Raw genomic sequence first — 19,875 nt, 5'->3', positions numbered from 1 at the left:
GGAACCGTATCCCAACTTTGAAATGAAATAATACAAACACATGAACTTCCAGACACGTTACTGATCTCTCTATGCACCGAACAATGCTTCGGTCATTCCCTAACGCTTGTAATTTTAATTTGATATCAGTTTAACCCAGGTTATCTTCCATGGTGTAGGACCTCCCCTACGCTCATGAGCACACGTTCGTGCCCAGACAATGACTATGCACTGTCCTAGTCCGGGAGTTTTGATCAGGACAATTTTTGCAATTTAATTTAAATACCAATGAAGTGACACAATTGCAATGGCCAAGAAGCTGTTCCGAGTTAGCCAGGAATTTATACGAGAAGATAAGGGCATTGACCTCTGTTGAGAAATTATAAGAACTTCGTGATACTTGTGAGAACTGCTTTCTGCGTAGCATACAATTGATTACAGAATAAAAAAAAAAATTCAGCTGTGTTTGTCCCTGATATAGTGAAATACAAATGAATGAAGGTATCAAAGCTAAATCCAGACAATCCTTTAAAATTGCTGGAATTAGTTTATCACTGCGTTAATTTCTCAGTCACAGTGCAATTTAAATTATGTCCAATCTGATTCTAAAATCAGGCAGATGCATTTAGACCTTAGGCAATATAAAAATGCCTTACCAAAAACCCAAAAGAAATCCCACTTTTTCTTCTTGCTGCTGAGTTTACACTAAAAATACTCTTCACAGTCACTCCTAATGGATACTGATATTCAGAAGCATTTGCATTTTTCTTTCGGTGCCAAATCATCTGACAAAAATTCCTTTAAACCCACCTAAAAACCGACAAATTCTTTGTTCTAAAGAACAAAGCAGCTGTTAAAGCAGGTTTCCTGGGAAACGGACATGATGGCAGAAATAGCGCTTTGCAGCCTTCCCCTATGCCGTGCCAGATAAATTGCAGAGTTATTTAAAGTAACGCTAAATTATGGACGTTGTCATTAATTACTGATGAGGTTTCATCTTCTAAAGCAAGTGAAGAAGGGTACATTGCGACTTCGTGTCACTTTTCAACCAGTGCCCGAACACTAGAAACAGAAGGACTGGGGCTTTGTTTTGTGAATCTGGTTCCTTTTCCTCCCGCTGCTGCTTTGCAGCACCAAAGAGCATCCACGTGGCTGCCGCTCCAGAGCGCGGTGTGTGACTGACGGGTTAAAACCCACAGGTAAGGATCCGAATTCAAAAGCGCACGCCTGAAACTGAGAAATAACCGCTCCGGGGCTTGGGTTTTTTTCCTCTTTCCTTCCTCCAATTTTAATTCCACCCTCGCTGTTAGGTTTTGAGGATCACTTTTTAACAGTCTGCCACAGCTGAGAACCGCCACATTGAAATTAAATTCTTTAAACATCCACTACCGACTTGGCATTTCAGCAAGGAAAAAAAATTCAGGAACTCGAGAATTTGTCTCGCTTTTCTTTCCTACGCCAAGAGCCATGGGAGCAAGCTTATTGCCTATTTTTTTTTTTTTTTTTCCATCTCATACTTGCATTCTGGCTTCATCTTTGAATTATTAAAGTTAAAAAAAAAAAAAAAAAAGCAGTAGCTCACTGAACTCTCTCATGGCTGTGCTAAAAGGAAATTTCAAAAGGCAAACTGAAGCAGTGAGTCAGCGTGGGGAAGGCAGTTTCCACTCTTCACTCTGAACTGCAGAAAGGGAGAGTTGCACAGGCAATCCGTCCGTAGGTGGGAACCAGCGGCTGGACCGGCATTCCCTTGGTGGGGGAACTGGGAGGATATCTTTTGGTGGCAAGTCAGAACTTACCAAGTTTTCAAGTAAGGAAAACATTATGAAAGATGGGTTGAAAACAGCTGCTAGGTGCGTATGAGAAGACCCATCTTTCAGGTCAGGTTCTTGAGCTTAACTGGCGCAGCAAAAGGAAAACCAGAAAAGTGGGTAATGCACGCAGGGCTGCACAAGTGCACACACACACACACACACACACACACACGTATCTTTCTGCATCTCTAGTCTGATATTGCTTAAACAGCTTGTGCTGTTTCTGTCAACCACATTTGCTTCTCCCTGCCCTGAATTTAGGTTTTTCCAAACCATTCTTCGGAACTGCAATATTTATTCTGAATATTATCCATTCGTGCAAGCTGCAGCTACACTGCGCTGCCGTCACTTTTTTATCTTCAAATTTATTTAGCCTTAACGATGCCGCTTTTCACAGGAGTCCTCCCTTCATTTGTACTCAGCCGAGCGTTCAGCTTCGCTCGCGCACCAAACCACGTGCATGTAAAGATGCATTATTCATCACCCTCATCTGCATATGCACATTCCTCAGCAGCAGTCTGGGCAGACATTTTGTCAGCACTCCAAACGGCTTGGCCAGTAGATGCGGCGAATAACTAGGCAGGAGATTGAGCTGGAGAAACACCCCCAAAATACACCGCGGTGCGGCGGAGAAGCAGAGAGCATCTCGCAGTCCTTGGGACTGGAGGGATAAGACGAGAAGATAACAGAGGGGCAGAAGAGAAACCGAGCGCGACAGCGTCTCTCCGTCACTGCGGGAGCGGGTTGCTTGACAGCAGGAGGGGAAGAGCTTGCGGTGGGAGTAGAAGAAAGAAAACCTGGAATAAGACGACAAAAGAAATGCTTCGGCTGCTCGTGGAACGAGTCTCGGAACAAACACCTTGAGAACACGTGTGTTTGATACCGTGAAAAGAAAACCCGGGCTTTCCTCCCTTTTCGCCCAAGAAGCGCCTTTTTATTAGCTCTGTTTTTCCCTTACGGGAAGAAGGCCAGGCTGGAGGACAAGGGGGAGTAGAAAACCCTAATGGCAAGTCCTGCGCTAGGTTCTTTGAATCATGAGCTTTGCCTGTTAATTGGTCTTATTTCCATGAATAATGTGTTGGTATTTCACTCTGCCCAAATTAGCTTGCCCAAAGCTTGAGAATTGGCTCACAGGCAGATCGGCCCCCTGCTGCATTTGGATCTGTGCCTTTTCAGTTGATTCTCCATCTCCAGAGGATATCAATTAAACCTCTACTATATTCCACAGGCTGTGTCTGTTTGTGTCACACACACACACAAAAAACTTATTTGACTGGAACAAGGCTTTAGAAGAACAACCTGCTGTGGGGAGGTTAGATAACAGGCTTTTAACACAGTAGATGCACTTCAAACCTCTCAGACCTTTGACTTCTTGAGGCTAAGACTAGAATATATCAAGGATTTTAAATGCTCTTGAAATGACATAGTGATACTACAAGCGCTTTGAAACGTAAAGTGGAGTATTACTGAGTGATAGTGTATATTGAGCCTTTAAACTCATTCATGAAAAACATTAGAGGGGGTTTTCTCCCCCCCCCCCCTCCCTCCTTCCAATTTGGTGCTTGGCATCTCGAGTGCCATGGACTGGGGGTAGTGTCCATTTGACTCTGAAACATCAGGAAAGGGGTTTCACCTTTTCAGAGCAGGTTATTAAATTGCTTTTCCAAGCAGTTAATATCCACAGTTCAAAAGGAAAACCCCACACCAGTTACTCACACACAAATCAAAGACAGAATATGAGAATAGCTGCCAAGCCTTCAGACTCGCATCCTAAAATAATGGGATAGCTGTTCCCACTTTTAAATTAATTCAGCCTGCATTATTTAGCATTTCTAATATTGGAAAGCTGGACAACCTTCCGAGAAGTCACAGTAAAGTATCAGTAAAATAGTTTCTGGGGAAGAAAGCTTCTATAAAAAGATGTATGCTAACTGGGATTAACCTATATTTAAAGGAACAGTAATCAGAAAGGGACATTTCATTAACAACTTTAATTATTTTCAAATCCCTATACAGGTCATACCCCATTAACACCAAGGGCTTTTTTCATTTTAATGCACTTTGCAGCTCTATAAGTCATTCCAATGAACAAGATTTTTTTTTTTTTTCTTTTTTTAAAAGGGGGTTGGGGAACACGGTTATAAAAAACTGTGTCTGTTTTCTGGCCTGAAAACACAGCAATGTGCATTCCCCCACCTCCTATCGCCTCTCTTCTCATGGTTACAGTTTTCATGGAGCATCACGCAGGGCCTGTGATCTTAAATTTGTGCTCCAGGGATCCCGGCTGATGTCCGATGCCTCTAGCTTAGAGGGGTGGAATTCCCACATCTCTGTGCGTAACTCTGCTTCACTCTACTCATAACTGGAGCATTTGCTTTAAGAGAATAAACTTTAAAGTTTCAAGTTGTAACATAAAATAAGGAATGTTTTAAGTTGCTAGCCAATACCTTTTCATGTTAAACACAGGGTCAGTCTTGCCCAAAGGATTTGGTCACTACTGGATCAACCTTGGATTGCTGACACTAGAGCAGCACAAAATTTTGATCTGCACTGCATGAGACAGCAAGGTAAAAATGAAAACATGCTCCCCTATTTTTATTTTTTTTTTTTACTATTCATTTGGTTTTACCAAGAAACCTGAGAGACTTCGTCAGCCTCCTGAGAAAAGCCATAAATCCTGGCTAGCACACTGTGATAAAGGAAACAGACACTCTAAGACCTATGTGTGAGCAACAGTTCCACCTGAGAAACTGCCTGGTCCCATTAGCGTTGCAAAGGTTTCCTGAAGGTGAAGTTTACCCCAATGTGTTTTCCGTCCCCTGGGTATATTGACCTAAAATGTGTCAGTGTGACGAAGTTTTCAGCTTGCGTGTATGTTGCTTAAAACAGCTCCAGCAACAGGAGCTCCATTGTCTTTACCCATCAGTCAATAAAAATAATCATAAAGGTTTGATATTTTGCTAGACAATGCATTCTGCTAGTCACAGCCTTTCTGGAATTAATTAGGGATTTGATATTTCACGTTTTCACACAGTTGTAGCTACAGAATAATCCAGAGGTGGTTTCAGCAGTGCTGGAGTGCCAGCTGCCTGCATGCTGTGCGTGATTGATGTGTTTAGAAAGACAGCTACCTCATTTTCCTGGGTGAAATCGAGAGCATCTTCCCCTGACGCAAGCAGGGTATGAAGGATCCTTTGTTTCACCTGTTCCCATTCAACCAGCATTGATTCTCGGTGATACTCCTCAGCCATAGCAAAAGTCTGTTGGCAAAAAAGAACAAGAGCTAAGGAACACACAGAAGCACCAAACAGCATAGCTCTGCTATTAACGGACCAGCTCAAAAATGAAACAGAAAATAGATAAATCAACCAGGTCAGCCCTCAAGAGCTAATGATGTGCTGCATAATATTTTAACAGGTTTCCTCTTCAGGTACGAGGGGATTCAGAAAGTAGGTGTGCATGGAACTAAGACAACTCTCACACAGCCAGCTGGCAAAACAGTCAATCTGTCTGTCTTCCATGGTACTGCAATACACAGAGAACTTAGCAGGCTGGAAATCAATACACTTTCTTTAATTTAGCAGCATGGACGCAATAACCAGGTCACCACTGTTCTGCGTGATTTGTTGAGACTAACTTCCCTAATGGCAACGAATTTTTCATCTCCCTGGAGGCTGTAAAGGTTTGACTTACTGCATTCTTAAAAGACACATGTCTTTATTGCCCGTATTTCATTTTCAGGTCTTTACCGGTATGTTCTTCTTTTAAATGGGAAATAGAATAAAATAAAAATAAAAGTATCAAGGAAAATTAACCAGTACCAAAGAATCAGAGAGTCTCTCTCATCAGGAATGTAACTCCAGAAAGCATGTAGGAAAATCACATCTGGAGAAGAAACATCCTTTTGCCTTTAAAATGGCTGACGTGCTATATTGTCTTCAGATCCAGTTTGGGGAACTCGCAGAAGGAAACAGCTTTTCCCCTCCATATTCCTTATTTTGGCAATAGCATTAGGATAGAGAAGACGCTTCATTACCTTTCCTGCTATTGTTGGGATGATGCCAACCAGCAGCCTCGACTATACCAGGACAGGAAATAAAGAGTATTTCCACTAATTCTAAATAGAGAATAAGCTATATTGGATCTTCCACTTATTTTTCTTTCCCAACCTTCTCTGTCTTTCACATAGCTTTGTGCTGCAGTGGACATAACTAAGTGTCTTGGTTGGCTGAGTTAGTTTTTCATCTCATTATGGCCCACTGTTAGGATATTGTCAATTAAGGGGCAAAACATTCCCCAGTATAAATGAATTGATAAGAAGCAGTGACATTTGGCAAACTAATTATGGTGCATGCATGCAACTAGAGGATAAGATTTGCGTTTCTTTGTTTTATATCATCAATTCACTTTATACTGTCGTGGTAGAATACAGGTCTTATCCTTACCTTCACTATAATGATTTCGACAGGGTTTTAAATATGCTCCAGTAATTACAGTATAATTATATGTAATTAAAATAACTTAATAATGCTTACCTACTATTTCTTATCACTTGAAAGAAACGCAGGCCCAGTTCTAAACCTGATGCCCCAAGTGTACATGGAGGGAAACAATCGTAACATAGGCACCAGGAAACATGCAATGACATTTCCAAGCAGCAGTTTTAAGACAAACAACAGGAAGCGTTTTTCCACACTGCATAATTCAATTGTGGAAATCATTGCCCCAGACCACGACAGATACCAAAAGCATAAGTAGATTCAGAAACAGGATCAGATGAATTTCACATCAGAAAACGACTTCCAGCTCAGAAAATCCTTAAAACAACTACGTGCTTGGAGACGAAGAGACAGGAGATGAGCGGGGGAAGGCTAACTCTGTCTCCGTCTCTTTTTCTTCCAGACTGTCTGAGCATCGATCCTTTTTGAGGGCAGAAAACTGGACTCAGCAAACCCTGAGCCTAAGCGACAACTCCTGCTTTCTTATAGCATCTTCTTCAAAACCTTTTTTTCTTTTATTTTTTTTCTTATCTGAGAGATTTGCTTTGGAGAGCGTGATACAGTATGGTGTTCTGGCTCTTCTACAGACACGAGAATCAAACCTTACAGCACTTCTGCTGCCTAAGCCTGAATGAGGTCGTATGTACTTCAACTCCTGAAACCTGGAGAAACAGCTACAATAAACTCACTGAGCATCATCACTGTACAGGAAGTCCACGCACACAGCATTTCTCAAAGGAAATAAACATCCTAGCATTATCATCACTAGAAAAGGCAGCATCCATGCGGAGAGGGTTGGAGCGAGCGTGCCGTGCCTTATGAACAACGGCTGCTCTGTTCAAACAGATTTAACATCGTGAGCCTCGCGACCCTACAAAATACTGCAGCTGAAATACAACTGACTTGTATTTCTTCTGGAAATTCTACTTATTCCCTAATGTGTAGTTTTTCTATATTCTCAATACAGTCCTCTTAAGTTTATTAAATATCTGATTTATTAATTCCTTAGGGGAACCTCCCCCTCTCTTTTAAAAAAAAAAAAAAAAAAAAAAAGAAAAAAGGTGCTTGTTTCCAACTTACCCTCTTCCTAGACTCTTCAATGGCTGACAGCAATGCATTATCTTTTTCATTTTTCAGGAATCCCTGCAGAAAAGGAGAAACAGAGCTTCAGTTAAAAAAAAAAAAAAAAGTCAGCCTTGCACTACCATCAGATACATATTGTAGTACTCAGCTCTTTCAACGCTGAGAAGTGCTCGCAGCTCTCTCCCCAATCCACTCCTGAGAAGTTTAAAGGTCACTTTACTTCACCAGAGGTACAGTAAGATGCCCACACAGAGCAACGTGAAAATGAAAATGCATTAATCCCTGTTTTAATATGCATTAAATCCTAGTGAAATGTCCTGCTTCTATTCTCTTTTATCTCTGTGTCCCAGCAACTGCTTCCTCTTGCTCTCCATTTGAGGGAGCGAGGATGAAAGCTGGCAGGAGCGATAAGCCAAGATAAGATTGTTGGATTTGAGTATGTCAAAAAAAAAAAAAAAAGAGGGTTTTGACTTGGCAGCTTCAGGCAGGAGTGAAGGTCTTGGAGGCCCAATAGGAACTGATAGGAGCCTTAAAAATAGTCAGCTGAGGAAGGATGGAAATAAAGTAAATAGTTGGAAAGCATAAGGGAGAAGTTTACCGCACAGCCTCTCTCCATGCATACAGCTGGAGTGGGTAAAAAAAAAAAAAAAAGATACATTAGAATTATATTTTTAATTTTCAGTGTATCAGTAAATCTCAAAGAGGTCAGGTGCACATGAACAGATGTGTTTGTTGCTCCTTATCTCAAAGGTTACTTCCATGACTCATGCTAGGAAACATACCATATTTTGAATTTGAAACATTAGCCATGGGGTAAACTGCAATATAACACACACAGACAACAAACAGGAAACGTTTATTACCCCCTAACTTTGAATATCTTTACTTTGCATTTTTACTGTTATATCACCAATTAAACAAACAAAATTGATTTGTACTCCCAGACTTCAACTTAATCATTATTCATATCAAAAAAAGGGAAAAGAAGGTTTTGTCTCCCTGTGAAGTAATCAAAAATAACATTATCAACTCCATTAAGTGCTAATATTTGAAGTCCATGCACTCAACTCCACAGCCCTCAAACGAAGAGCTGCTAGCAGACCCAGGGAGTGGAAATTCAACGTACCACGCTATGCTTTTACAACGAGGAGACACAATTGCAGCAGTGTCCGACCGAACTTGTCAGGAATCGGGAGGCTTTCGTGCCCTTTTGTTTTTTACATCTTCCTGCAAATAAATGGTTCCTGCCCCAACAGCCTGACAACATCACAACATCCACGCAACCCAGGTAGAGCTTAGGATCTCCAGGGGAACACGGATCCTGTGGCAGGACAGAAGCTTGCTGTCACAGGGATTTAGACCTTTGGGAAAATATATTTATGGTAGGTCTTAAAGAGTCCTGCAGCAGTGCTACAGGCAGCCACAGGTATCACAGACCTGCTGCCTAGCTCTGGGAGGGGAGGAGGGTTTGAAATCTCCCCAAACTGAAGAAACCTGGCAGCTAACTCCGCCACAGGCGTGTGCCGTCTGCCTTCCCGCTACCCAGCACCAGTACGTGAAATAAAGGGCATTGCACCCTTTCCTTCTGAAATATGTAGAACAAGCATGTGAGGTGTGGGACAGCCTGTGACCCCCTTCAGCTGGAAATAGGAACGTGACCCCTTTCTGTATACCAGATAGAGAACAAACTGCCATCCTCCGAGACAGACGTGCGATGCAGTCCCCCCAGAAACAGCCCTTGAATTACGTACGGAAGGGAGCGGCCACTTCTACACCACCTATTCTCTATTTCATCGTCTGCAGTGTCCCGCTTTATCGTTAAGACAATGCCCACGGAGAAAGCACAGTTAGAACCTGAAAAAGGGAAGCTAAATCCAGATCCTCGCGCATGTCTGGGGACCAACTATCACAGCAGCTGTCACCAAGGCAAGGGCTGCTGCAGCCACCCAACCGGGACAAGACCTCCGGCTCCGCGCAGGAGAGGTGGAGAGGGATGGAGACGTGGCTTTGTAAAGCCTGTCCATGTTTGCATGGGTAGAAGGACTTTGGGAGGGCAATGAGTTATTTTTTTTATTATTATTTATTTATTTGATTTCCCCACCTCCAACCTAAATTGGAGAAAAGTTATCTGGAATTGTAACAAGCAGTGCTTCTAAACCTTCAAAGCCCACACCAACACTGGAGCAGAAGACACAGCCACATTTCTGATGGTAGGGATGTGATGCTGCAGAGAATACCGTGTGTTTGCCGTATCCTAACAACGCCACCAGTTTTACAAGCAAAAAAAGCCCACCGTTGGCTAATATGCAAACCTACAGCTATCCGGACCCAACGGAAGGTGCTGAGCACACAGAGGCGGGTACTGCAGCTCGCAGAGGTCGTGGGTGCCCTGGGTCCCTGCCTGCTCTGTGAGCATGGGGCTCCTGAAAGCCATGAGATATCTACGTCCTACCTTCCTGCCCTCTCTCCCTGGAGGGATGTGAGCCCCGAGCTGAGCAGGTACCTGCCTGGGAAGGTACACAGCAATGATGGTAATCAGCAGAGTAATTTAAGATGTGCTTGAACTTCCCTTGAAGTCAGTAAATCCAAGCTGAGCGTCGTTCTTAATGAAAGCTCCCAGCTCCCAGAGAGTTCACTAGGTCCGTTTAAGGGATTACATTACGCCGAATGCCAATTAGGGGATGATAATTGTCTTTTTCAATCTGAAAAACTACTCCTTTAGCAAATGAAAACCCTCATAGATTCCAAATAATATCTGTAATGTCTCACTGAGGAGAGGTACATTTGAAAAAGGTTGCCCTATGCCTTGTGCTAAACATTATGACTGCAGCATGACAATTGCTGCTTCAGTTAATTACAGGCTAATTGCTAAACCTCAGAAGAGGGAGTTGCAGTAGCTGATGCTGGGGCTCCTGCCACTGCTTGCGAGACAACTCCTGCTCGGTTAGGCCAAACAAGAGCTCCGGGGGTTGTCACTCTAGGCTTCGGTGGCCAATATTTCACAGGTTAGGAAAGTGAGGAGCGGCCGGCTGCTCTGGCAGTATTTATTCCCTGGGGTTATTGCATTGCCACCTAGTGGTGCACTACCTCTTGGTCGCTGGACATTTAGACTTCACGGATGTATATAAATGCAGACAACTGTCCATCTGCTATAAGCAAACACAGAGCTCTCTGGAACAAGGATGGCCGGAAAGATGGGAGAGATGTGCTTTAGACCAGAGAATTTTGGTCCTCAAAAACCTCAGGCCACAAAACAGCTTTATGCGTTCATATATATCTTAAGTCTGGGCCTTGAACAGCGCTGGTTGTGCTCACAGAGTTACACGTGCCCTAAAAGCTTTCTGCAATCCCAGAGGCAAGGTTTGACTTTGGCACGAACGCCTGCAGACTGTAACACGGATACGGAGGTACGGCATCAGGCATGCACCGGGAGTACACGACCCATATCGCAGGAGCTGCCCTCTCAGGGGAGATGCTACCGGTTGTACAACCAGCAACGAGACACCGCTTCATATTCTGCATCTAAAGAGAGAAGCGGGAGGAGAACAGAGAGATCGTTAGGAGACAAAGGGCTATTTCACAGCGGCAGATGGCATAGACAGGAATAGCTACCACCAGCATCGCTAAAACCTCAGAGGTGAAATCCTCACCTTGCAGCCCTCCGTCCACAAGCTCTGCCATTGCAGGCATCCCAACGCAGCCTGGATTTCGCTTGGAAATGAAAATTTATCTTATTTCCCCGAGGCAGGGTTTACGCAAAAAGCTCAGAGCGCCCTAACGTCACATCATGCTGTCCTGCTTTAGTGAGCGGCATTTAATTTTCCTCTCTGTTACTGTGGGACTCCCACACATCCTTCCTGCGCCTGGTTTGGAAGGGAAGCGGCACAACTCTTCTCCATCACAGGTTCTCTGCAACACCCACTGCTGAATGTTTCCTACACACGATTTGTACAACATCCGATGAGATGGTGTTTGTCAAACAGGGACACAGGCGTAAAAATACACCCACTCTCCCACCTTCAGGTCCCCATTCTCCAGCTAGTCCCACTTATTCTTGCATGTCCGCTGGCTCTCAGCGCCTTTCCCCAGCACCCTCTAGTTCCTCTTGGACCTCCTGCCCCTTGGTCCAGTCTGATCTTCTCACAATCTCCCCTCTCTGCTGAAATCCAGCGCTGCCCAAGGATGGTTTGTAGAAGCGGCCCCACCAGCGGAGGGGCAGGACCCCTGGGAAGCCACACCGTTTCCCTGCTCTCACCGTGCTCCTTGCTCCACTGTCATTCCTCATCTCGGGCAACCGCTGCCTGACACAGGCTGAGGTGACAGGAACCAGCATCTGCCTTGCTCCCGCCCGAATGCCAGCAAGAAAGCGTTCCAGTAACTAATTCATTATCGGTAGGAAAGGGCATGCATGCACTGATGGTCTCTTTTTGACAGGAGATTGAAAGTCTCTTCCATTCACCGCAGCAAATGAGGTTAGTAAACTCTCTCCTGGCTGATAGAAGTCTCTTAATTACTTCCATCAGCCAGGCCATACTTTTAATACTTGATCTTAGTATTCAAGCTGTCAAGAGAAGGCGAATGTTGCCAAATAGTATACTGAGGCCTTGGATGTTGACAGCAATGCTTACTTTTTCACTGGCAGGGGAAGAAAGGAGAAAGTGAAATGAACAATCCGGAGCCATTTCAAGTCAATTGCTCTTTGATTAAAATATTTCCAAGTGCTGGATTTCCAGTAGGTCCAGTGAATCCTGCAGAGGACCAGCAGGGATGATGATTATACGCTTAATAAAAATCATGCTTTGGTAAGGGTTTGGGAACAGTAGCTCCAGATGAAGCACCTGATTTTATTACCTCTACTAGCAATTTTAAGAAATGATTTTCTAAATACGATCCTCCTGCAAAGGTGCACGCCTCTGAGCGCCCCGCCGGGGTGGTGCACCCTGGCACAGCCCTCCTTGGCCGTGTTCTCTCTGCAAACAGCAAAAATGAAGCCAAACTACCTGAAACCCACTGCCACAATAACAGACCATACTATTTATTATGGCTTTTTTTCACCCAAATGATTGCTTATGCTGACACAAGCATCAATGCTTACCGGCTGGCTTTAAACAGGGAGGTGGATGGGTCCATAAGCAATGGTATGGCCATCTGAAGCTTCTTGGAAGCTTCTGTAGGTCTTCTAAGATTTGTTTTGCAGAAAGCATCAGTTTTTGCTAAAAACCACGCAGATAAGCGGCTTCACTCCGTACCTCGGCCTGTGCAATAGCATCCTGGCAGCTGCCCAAAGATCAGCTACCAAACGCGATGAGCTAAGAGCATTTGTGAAATTGGCTTTCTCCTTTGAGGACTTCAGATGGCAAAATCGCTACGGGGCCAACGCAGACCGAGGGCCCGAGGGCAGAGATTCTCAGACAGGAAGAGAACACAAGGAAGGGGGATCTACCAGTCTGCCTCATTTCAAAGCTGCGTGAGAGACAAAGAACAAATTGTTGTACGCAGACGCAAAGGTCCACTGAACAGGAGGGTCTGACGAGGCTCGTCCCACAGCTGCGTACAGCCTTCAATTCCAGGATTCAGCAATAGAAAATTTTCCTAGCCTGAGACAGCCGAGCTTGTCAAACTACAGTACGCAGTTCTCAAGCTCTTCACCACCATCTTTAGAATGGAAAATCCTGCAACATTTTCCTAAAAACTTAATTTACTGCTGACTAAACAGGACAAAAAGCAGGGAAAAACCAGAAGGGCTTACGGTTAGCTAAGACCCAAGAGCCAGTTGTTGCATCGGAGACTTTCAAAGCCACGTTGAATCTCAAGAGGGAAAAACCACGCAGACTAATAGCTAGAACACAAAACTGTGCTCGTGCAGCCAAACACTGGGCTTGGGGAAGATGTGCTGCTCCACTACCTGCCGTCACAGGGGTCTCAAATCACATCCCCCCGTGCACCGTGACTGTGCTCCACACTTGTAGCCAATACTCACGTTCAGTTCACTTGAAAGCCAAGGTAGGAGAGCTCTTCCCCACCCTGCAAGCAGACAGCATTTCAGTGGCGTTAAAATATACAAACCCTGGCCCAATCTCTGCTGCGTTGCGTGACTAACAACGACTTTAAAGATGATTTAGCTTTTTTAAAAGCCGCTTTCTGCTCCAGCAAAATCGAAATTTTGCAGAGCTGCTATACCATCTCCTTTCACCACGGAGGAGCAGCAACACGGATGTCGCTGTGGTGGCAGCAAGAGTCGACGCACGCAGTGCTCGAGGCTGTGCGTGCCGGCAACACACGCACTCAGCAGGCGGCCACGTGCCTTGCGGGATGAAGACGGGGTATCGCCACTTGCCCGCAAGCCTTCTTCAACAGGTTGGGTGCGTTGTGGAAGACGCCCAGCAACAATCTTCACTGGAGGACAAGTTCTGGGGCAGGAGCAGGGCTTCCCTGCCCCGCTGCCAGCGTGCCTTTGGCGTAACGCTCCGTTCTGAATGCAGCCTTTAATCCGTGCCGCAGAGCAAGCATTAGGCAAATATTTACAGAGTGCTCTCTGCTGTAAGTTGGTGCCAGCAATGCAAAAAATTAGTACTTTTTTTTTTTTTTTTTGCTATTATTTCACTGGTTTAGGCTGTTTGATCTGTGAAACTCATGCGGTTTTCACAGTAATCTTCAGACCGTATCCAAGAACGTTGGATTTTGCTGTGTTGGATAAATATCATTATTCCTTCTAACTGTGACAGGAAAAACCTCAAACTGCTGAAAGCAGCGCTCCTCGGGAAATCACAGATCAGCTCCTAACAGAAGCAGGGGCAGATGGTGCATGCTCTTTGACTTTTGCTGGGACCGTTCGGATCCGGCAAGTGAAGACTGGAAAGGCGCCCCAACAGGCAAACAGAGGGAAGAAATACAAATACCTCTTAGCTTCTGCTTCAGCCACGAGACCATCCATTCAGGGCTAATATCAAACCAGCAGTTAATATCAAACCATCCTGGAGCACTGAGAGGTACCATCACACCCCACACCCAACTGCAGCCCCCAAAAAGGCATTTGCGGCATACAGCCATCAAGGAGAGCACAAGGTGTTTGCAGTAAATATAAGCAACATTTACCATGAAATAGACAGGCAACACAGCTTTATCACGCTGGAAATGGGGAGAAAAACACCACTGCTCAGTTTTCCTACCAGAATATTGCACCAGGCGCTCACACAGCAGCCCCAAAATTGAACTCTCACTGCTACATAGCCCTGCTTGTTCTGCGTATGAACAGAGATCATCGCCGCTGGCAGGAAACGTGACTCCGCTTAATTTTCGTTTCTTTCAATTCAACATAGGATGCTCAGCGAGTTCAGGCTTTCATGCACAACACGATCTCAATATTTCACTTAAAATTGTACTTACAAGTGGCTTAACTCCTAATGTAACACGGAAAAGCACTGCAGCGTTCCCATGCATTTTAAGCTTTTACAAAACGTGTCAGGAAAACTTGCAGGATTTAACAAACCCAGGCGTAATGATTGACTTGAGTGAAGTAGGACACTCGGTTCTAAAAACCACCAATCATAATATATGTAATTTATACATTACTTATACATTGTAGCTAATTATTAAAATATTAGTAATTATCTGTACTGTTTGTTGTGTCTTCCCCCTTCATCAGAGTGAAACCAAAATAACTTCAATTACACAGATTAGTCTCTCATTCTCAGGATCTAAAAATCTTTGCCATGTCATGTTGGGCTACGCAACGCACGGGAACGCTGTTTAAGTGGGTTTAGTAGACTTTTTTCAAAGTCACGAACACTTTAATGGCACAAAACTAAAGATACTACCTTTTTTAATCTAAAATTTTACAGCAAAGTTGCTCAGAATGAGGTTCTCTTCCACGTACAATTATCAGCCTCCACCGCACTGATCATTTTTGACAGCAATTGTTAATGCGACACAAAAATAGTGTAAGCAACAGTGCTACCTCCTCTAGTGATCCTCTCCTTCCTTTCCAGGCATTTACTTGTTTTCTGTCTCCCTACAATGCAACCAGGAGCCGTACAGCACGAATCCCAGGTCCTACCAAGCTACAAAGCACCAAGGAAATCTGCGCAGTAACAAAATAGAAAGTCTTGGATAACCCTGACCTGCTTAGAGGTCATGCAAAGAACAAAAGAAAAACAGTGGGGAAAAAAAAAAATAATATATATATATATATATATCAGGACCAGAGAAAGAAGGTGGACAGACTCTTGCCTGACAAATACGACAGTAGGAACCGTTACTTGAGAGCCACCAGAAGGAGCTTGTTCAGCTGGCTAACACTGGTAATCACACCTGAAAGCATCTTAGACAGCATTTCCGTTCATCTCAAGGAAGATAAAGAAACCAAAATGTCACAGAGGCAATTAAATGCAACGTCACCTCGCTCGGAATACAACTTCTTGAGCGAGGGAAGGTCTCCGCACAGATCAGGCCAGCAGGACCCGCGGGAAGCCCATCTCCTTTGGCACCGGCGTTTTGCCATCAGCAATGGCATCGGCACAGAGCGAAGGAGCCACACAATCTGAGATCTGGGCTTGTTTGTTGAGTTTCCAAATACACGGCTATCTGTTTTTCCTCCGGTTTTTTAAATGCAGAGGGATGACCTTGGTGTGGGGCTTCGCTCAGCGCCATGATGAGTGGCTCCAGCCCCTCCCCTGCGCTATCAGTGTCCTTGTATTAGCATCCCAATTAAAAAAATACAACCCTATAAAAATCATAAATGCATCAACAGATTCACAATCAAAGCAAAACTCAGCGTTTTGGCTTGGTTTTTTTTTTTTTGAGTTTAGTTTAGAAATTAAATTACGAGGTAATTCCAATGGGCTTGAGATGCACAATGCAACCCTATATGAAAAATATTTATAGCATGCAAACAAAGATAATTACTGATCATCCACTAGAATAAGCTATTACGTCCGCCTCTCTGGTACCATTCTTTTTAAGGGAATACTGAGAAAAAATTACAGATTAAAGTGATTTAAAATCTTCATTGTATAGTCATAACTAAGCCTGTAACGTAATACCTCTTGCCGAAAACATCCTCGCATCGGGCAGGACGCCCTCAAATCAAGCCATCGAAACTAATTTCACTGATGACGCCATTTTCTTATTTCTTTCGCTGCCATTTTAGCATCGTGGTTACTCCACATTTTCTCGAGAAGTAGCTGCGCGGTCTTCCCCCCCCTCCAAGAGGAAACCATGCTCAGATAACGCAGCGACAAATAAAACCTGTAGGTTGAATTTCTGCCCGTCTCACGTCCTTGCACGGCAGGGACGAAGCACGCAGTTGCCATCGCAGACCACACCTCAAATTTACCGTAGCGAGAGCCGGCGAGGAGTCTCCCGAGATGGTGTAAGCTGAGAAACCAGCCCCTGGAAATCTGTCAGCACTGCACGAAAAATGGATAAAGCCACGGAAAGAGGAATGTCCAGCCCTGTTACGGGAGGATAGGCTTCCCTCCGAATGCCACAGAAACCACTAGCTAATAAAGGAGTAGTTTGAAAAGAAAAGAAAAAGGCATAAAGGAGGCATACTGACAAGCTCGCAGCGTCTGTTGCTGGACTAACTGTACATTAGCATCAACACATACACAGATACAATAACCCTGGCGGCAGAAAATTCATTTCTCAGGATTGCACCCCAAAGCCCAACTGCCGTCCCTATCAGTCGACGAAGTATTTCCCAGCCTGAAATGGCATATTTCTGATGGAACATCATCAGCAAGAAGGACAATTTATTAAACAAACCTGCTAGTCATTAACACCCAGTCTCCTCTAACCCACTTCTGCAAATTTTAGTTGCAATCCTGCGGTGTCCCCCGCCCCTGTTAAGTGCGTTATCCTTCTGCCTGTCTGGCTGGGAGCACGTAACCTTGCTGTTTGCGAGAAAGAGGGAAGTTCTCCAGCTTTTTTGGACAGCAAAAACCTTATTGCTATTTGCACATCTCTTCCTTCACAATTTCAGACGCATAAAACCAGTTAAACGCCTTCAAGTTAGCCTGAAAGCGTATGTAACAAAAATAGTAACGGCAGAAATTGGTTGTCTTTACCTCCTCTGGATGCAAGTAGCGAGCCTGGCAGCGCTGAGCCTGACACTCTCCCTGTTCTCAGGCTGACTCAAGCTGAAGGATTTCGGCTGCCGTGCCACCATCCCACAGCAGAAAGCCCGTGTACCGCCTTCCTGAACGTTCCTCGGGAGCACTAGTTAGCTTTCAGCTTCAAAAAAAAAAAAAAAAAAGGCAAAAAAAAAAAGCCAAGCAAAAAATCTTCCATCCTCCATCTGTATTTCAGGCACAAAGTGATGCATGCAGCAAACGCTCGCTGCCTCGAAGGGACAACGCCTGGTTCAGAGACATCAAAATCCTGTCTGCACTGAAAAACGCGATAACCAAGTTAAACGGGGATGCAAACCCTACGCCCCAGCAAAAGTGGCTTTCCCTGGTGCTGCACCTGCACAACGGGGTTTCCCCCCCGTAACATTTCTATCGCAATTTGAAGTCTCCCAGAAAAACCCACGTAGGGAAAGAAAACCTTCCCGAAGCTAAATCTACTCTATTTTGCTGACGGGGGCTGACTAATGCTACAAAGAGCCAAGATTACATGCATTTTAGTGGGAAGAATGGGGGGGGGTTGGTTGGTTTTTTTGTTTGTTTGATTATTATTTTTTTTTTTTTTACATACACACTGGAATTTCAAGAAAATGAGCAAATTTAAAGTTCAGTCCTCTTAAATAACATGAAGATGATCTGGCAAAATCATCCACCTGAGGCAGAAAAATAAGCCCCAAATCAGCTAGCCCATTCTTCCTAAATATCTGTAAATAAATCATAGGGACTTTGTTCACCTAATAGGTATTTTCAACACGTCAGGGAGTCCCTTGGAATAAATATAAATATTTTACTGACAGTGAAAGCAAGCAATTTGGAAGAGTTCATACGTGTCATGATATCTTTAAATCCTCGATTTAAACATGCCGTGGTGTTTAGAAATGGAGTTTCCTCGCTACATTACTGATACATTTCACAAAGTTAATTATTTAAATTACCTATGAATTATTAATCACAGATCCTTAAAAAAATTAAAAAAAAAGACGTCTGGAATATGCCTGTTACAATTATACAATTTATATTTAAAAGCGTTAAGACATTATAAAGCTCAGAGAGAAAAGCATGTCTGAAAATCCTCTGCTGCAACAAACGATATCATAAACGCTTCATCCTTTCCCAGCTTATTTCACCTATTGTGCAATAAACCTAAGGTTTAAACTTTCCCCACCTGGGGCACGAGACCAGCGTGCCGAGGATACTCCGGAGACAAAAGGTTTCCATTTTTCTCCTCCGGCTGTACTCCACCCTTGCTAAGGAACTCCCTAGCAGTGCATGCCTTTATTTGCGCCTTGCATTAACAAGGCACGCGAGCTTTCGGACTTTAATGTAAATGAAATGCCAACTCCAGCTGCTGCCAACAGATAGCACGGAAAACCCCGCTATAAGAGACCCACAGCCAATTAATAATTACAGTCATTTCTGCATATATTAATTTACGGAGCTTAGTTGAACTCTGTCCCCCACCCACTTCAGACAAAGGAAGATAATTTGCCACACTGTACCAACCGCGAGGATAATTGAGCCGTCTCCCATACGGGGTCAGTGGAGATGGCTTCCTCCATCTTTTTACACATGCAAACCACACAGTTCATTGCCTTTCACTTCATTTCTTGCTGAGCTGCTTTTGTGGCAAGACACCCCTTCCCTCCCCCCCCCCCCCTTCCTTTTAGCACAGGTAATCTTGCTCAAGAGAGGCAACTTTTTGGCCACGCTACGCCACCGCTCCCGTGTCTCCCCTTCTGAGCACTTCCCCAGTTGACAATAGGAAGAGTGCAGAAGACGGCGTACGGGCACCTTAATATTTGGGGAGGGAGCCCCGAAGGAGGCAAGTGGCTCTCTGCCGCAAGAGCCCAGGCGCCGTCCTGGCACAGCACGTTCCGTTAACCTGCTTTCCTCCATGTAGAGGAAAAAAAAAAAAAAAAAAAACGGAAAGGAAAGGAGAAAAAAAAGCAACCCACCCTGTACTTTTTGTCCCCGTACCGAAGGCAGAGCTCCCAGTTTGCAAGCAGCCTCTGAGTGCCTGGATCCGAGAGGATGAAATCAGCTGCCAGCCAGCCACGGCCACCACATTTATATAAACGTTAATTCCCCGGCTGCTTCCCTTTACAATGATTTTACTGGCTTAACCCCTTTCGTAACCTATCCTATTCACTGGAACGAGAGGTGGGGTCTAGGCTGCGAACTCCAGTTGACTAAGCAAATATACTTCACCACCTCGTTTAAGAAACTAACAAAAAAAAAAAGAAAAAAAAAATGCAAATCTCAGCCTCTTCGTTTACTTTGGGAAAGGAGAAATATTTCCCATCTTATTTTCACTTTCATCCCACATTTGAAATCCTTACTTCAATATAAAATTAAGAGAAAGTTTAGCGTGCCTTC

The 19,875-nt window shown here is 44.2% G+C and overlaps 2 protein-coding genes across 2 annotated transcripts in view; one reads left to right on the top strand and one right to left on the bottom strand.

Moving 5' to 3' along the window:
• NUP93 (nucleoporin 93) overlaps positions 1–5,042 on the bottom strand; it is a 30,536-nt gene extending 25,494 nt beyond the window's left edge. Inside the window, exon 1 of the mRNA XM_082489443.1 lies at positions 4,922–5,042. Within this exon, the coding sequence (XP_082345569.1) occupies positions 4,922–5,041 (120 nt within the window). The 5' untranslated portion in view covers position 5,042. The remainder of the gene's footprint in view (positions 1–4,921) is intronic.
• ZNRF1 (zinc and ring finger 1) overlaps positions 1–19,875 on the top strand; it is a 183,776-nt gene that overhangs the window by 161,263 nt on the left and 2,638 nt on the right. The window lies entirely within an intron of this gene.

The sequence above is a fragment of the Vanellus vanellus genome (assembly GCF_965231255.1).
Source record: "Vanellus vanellus genome assembly, chromosome: 12".
In the NCBI taxonomy this organism is placed as follows: Eukaryota; Metazoa; Chordata; class Aves; order Charadriiformes; family Charadriidae; genus Vanellus; species Vanellus vanellus.
This window is presented reverse-complemented; position numbering and strand designations above follow the sequence as displayed.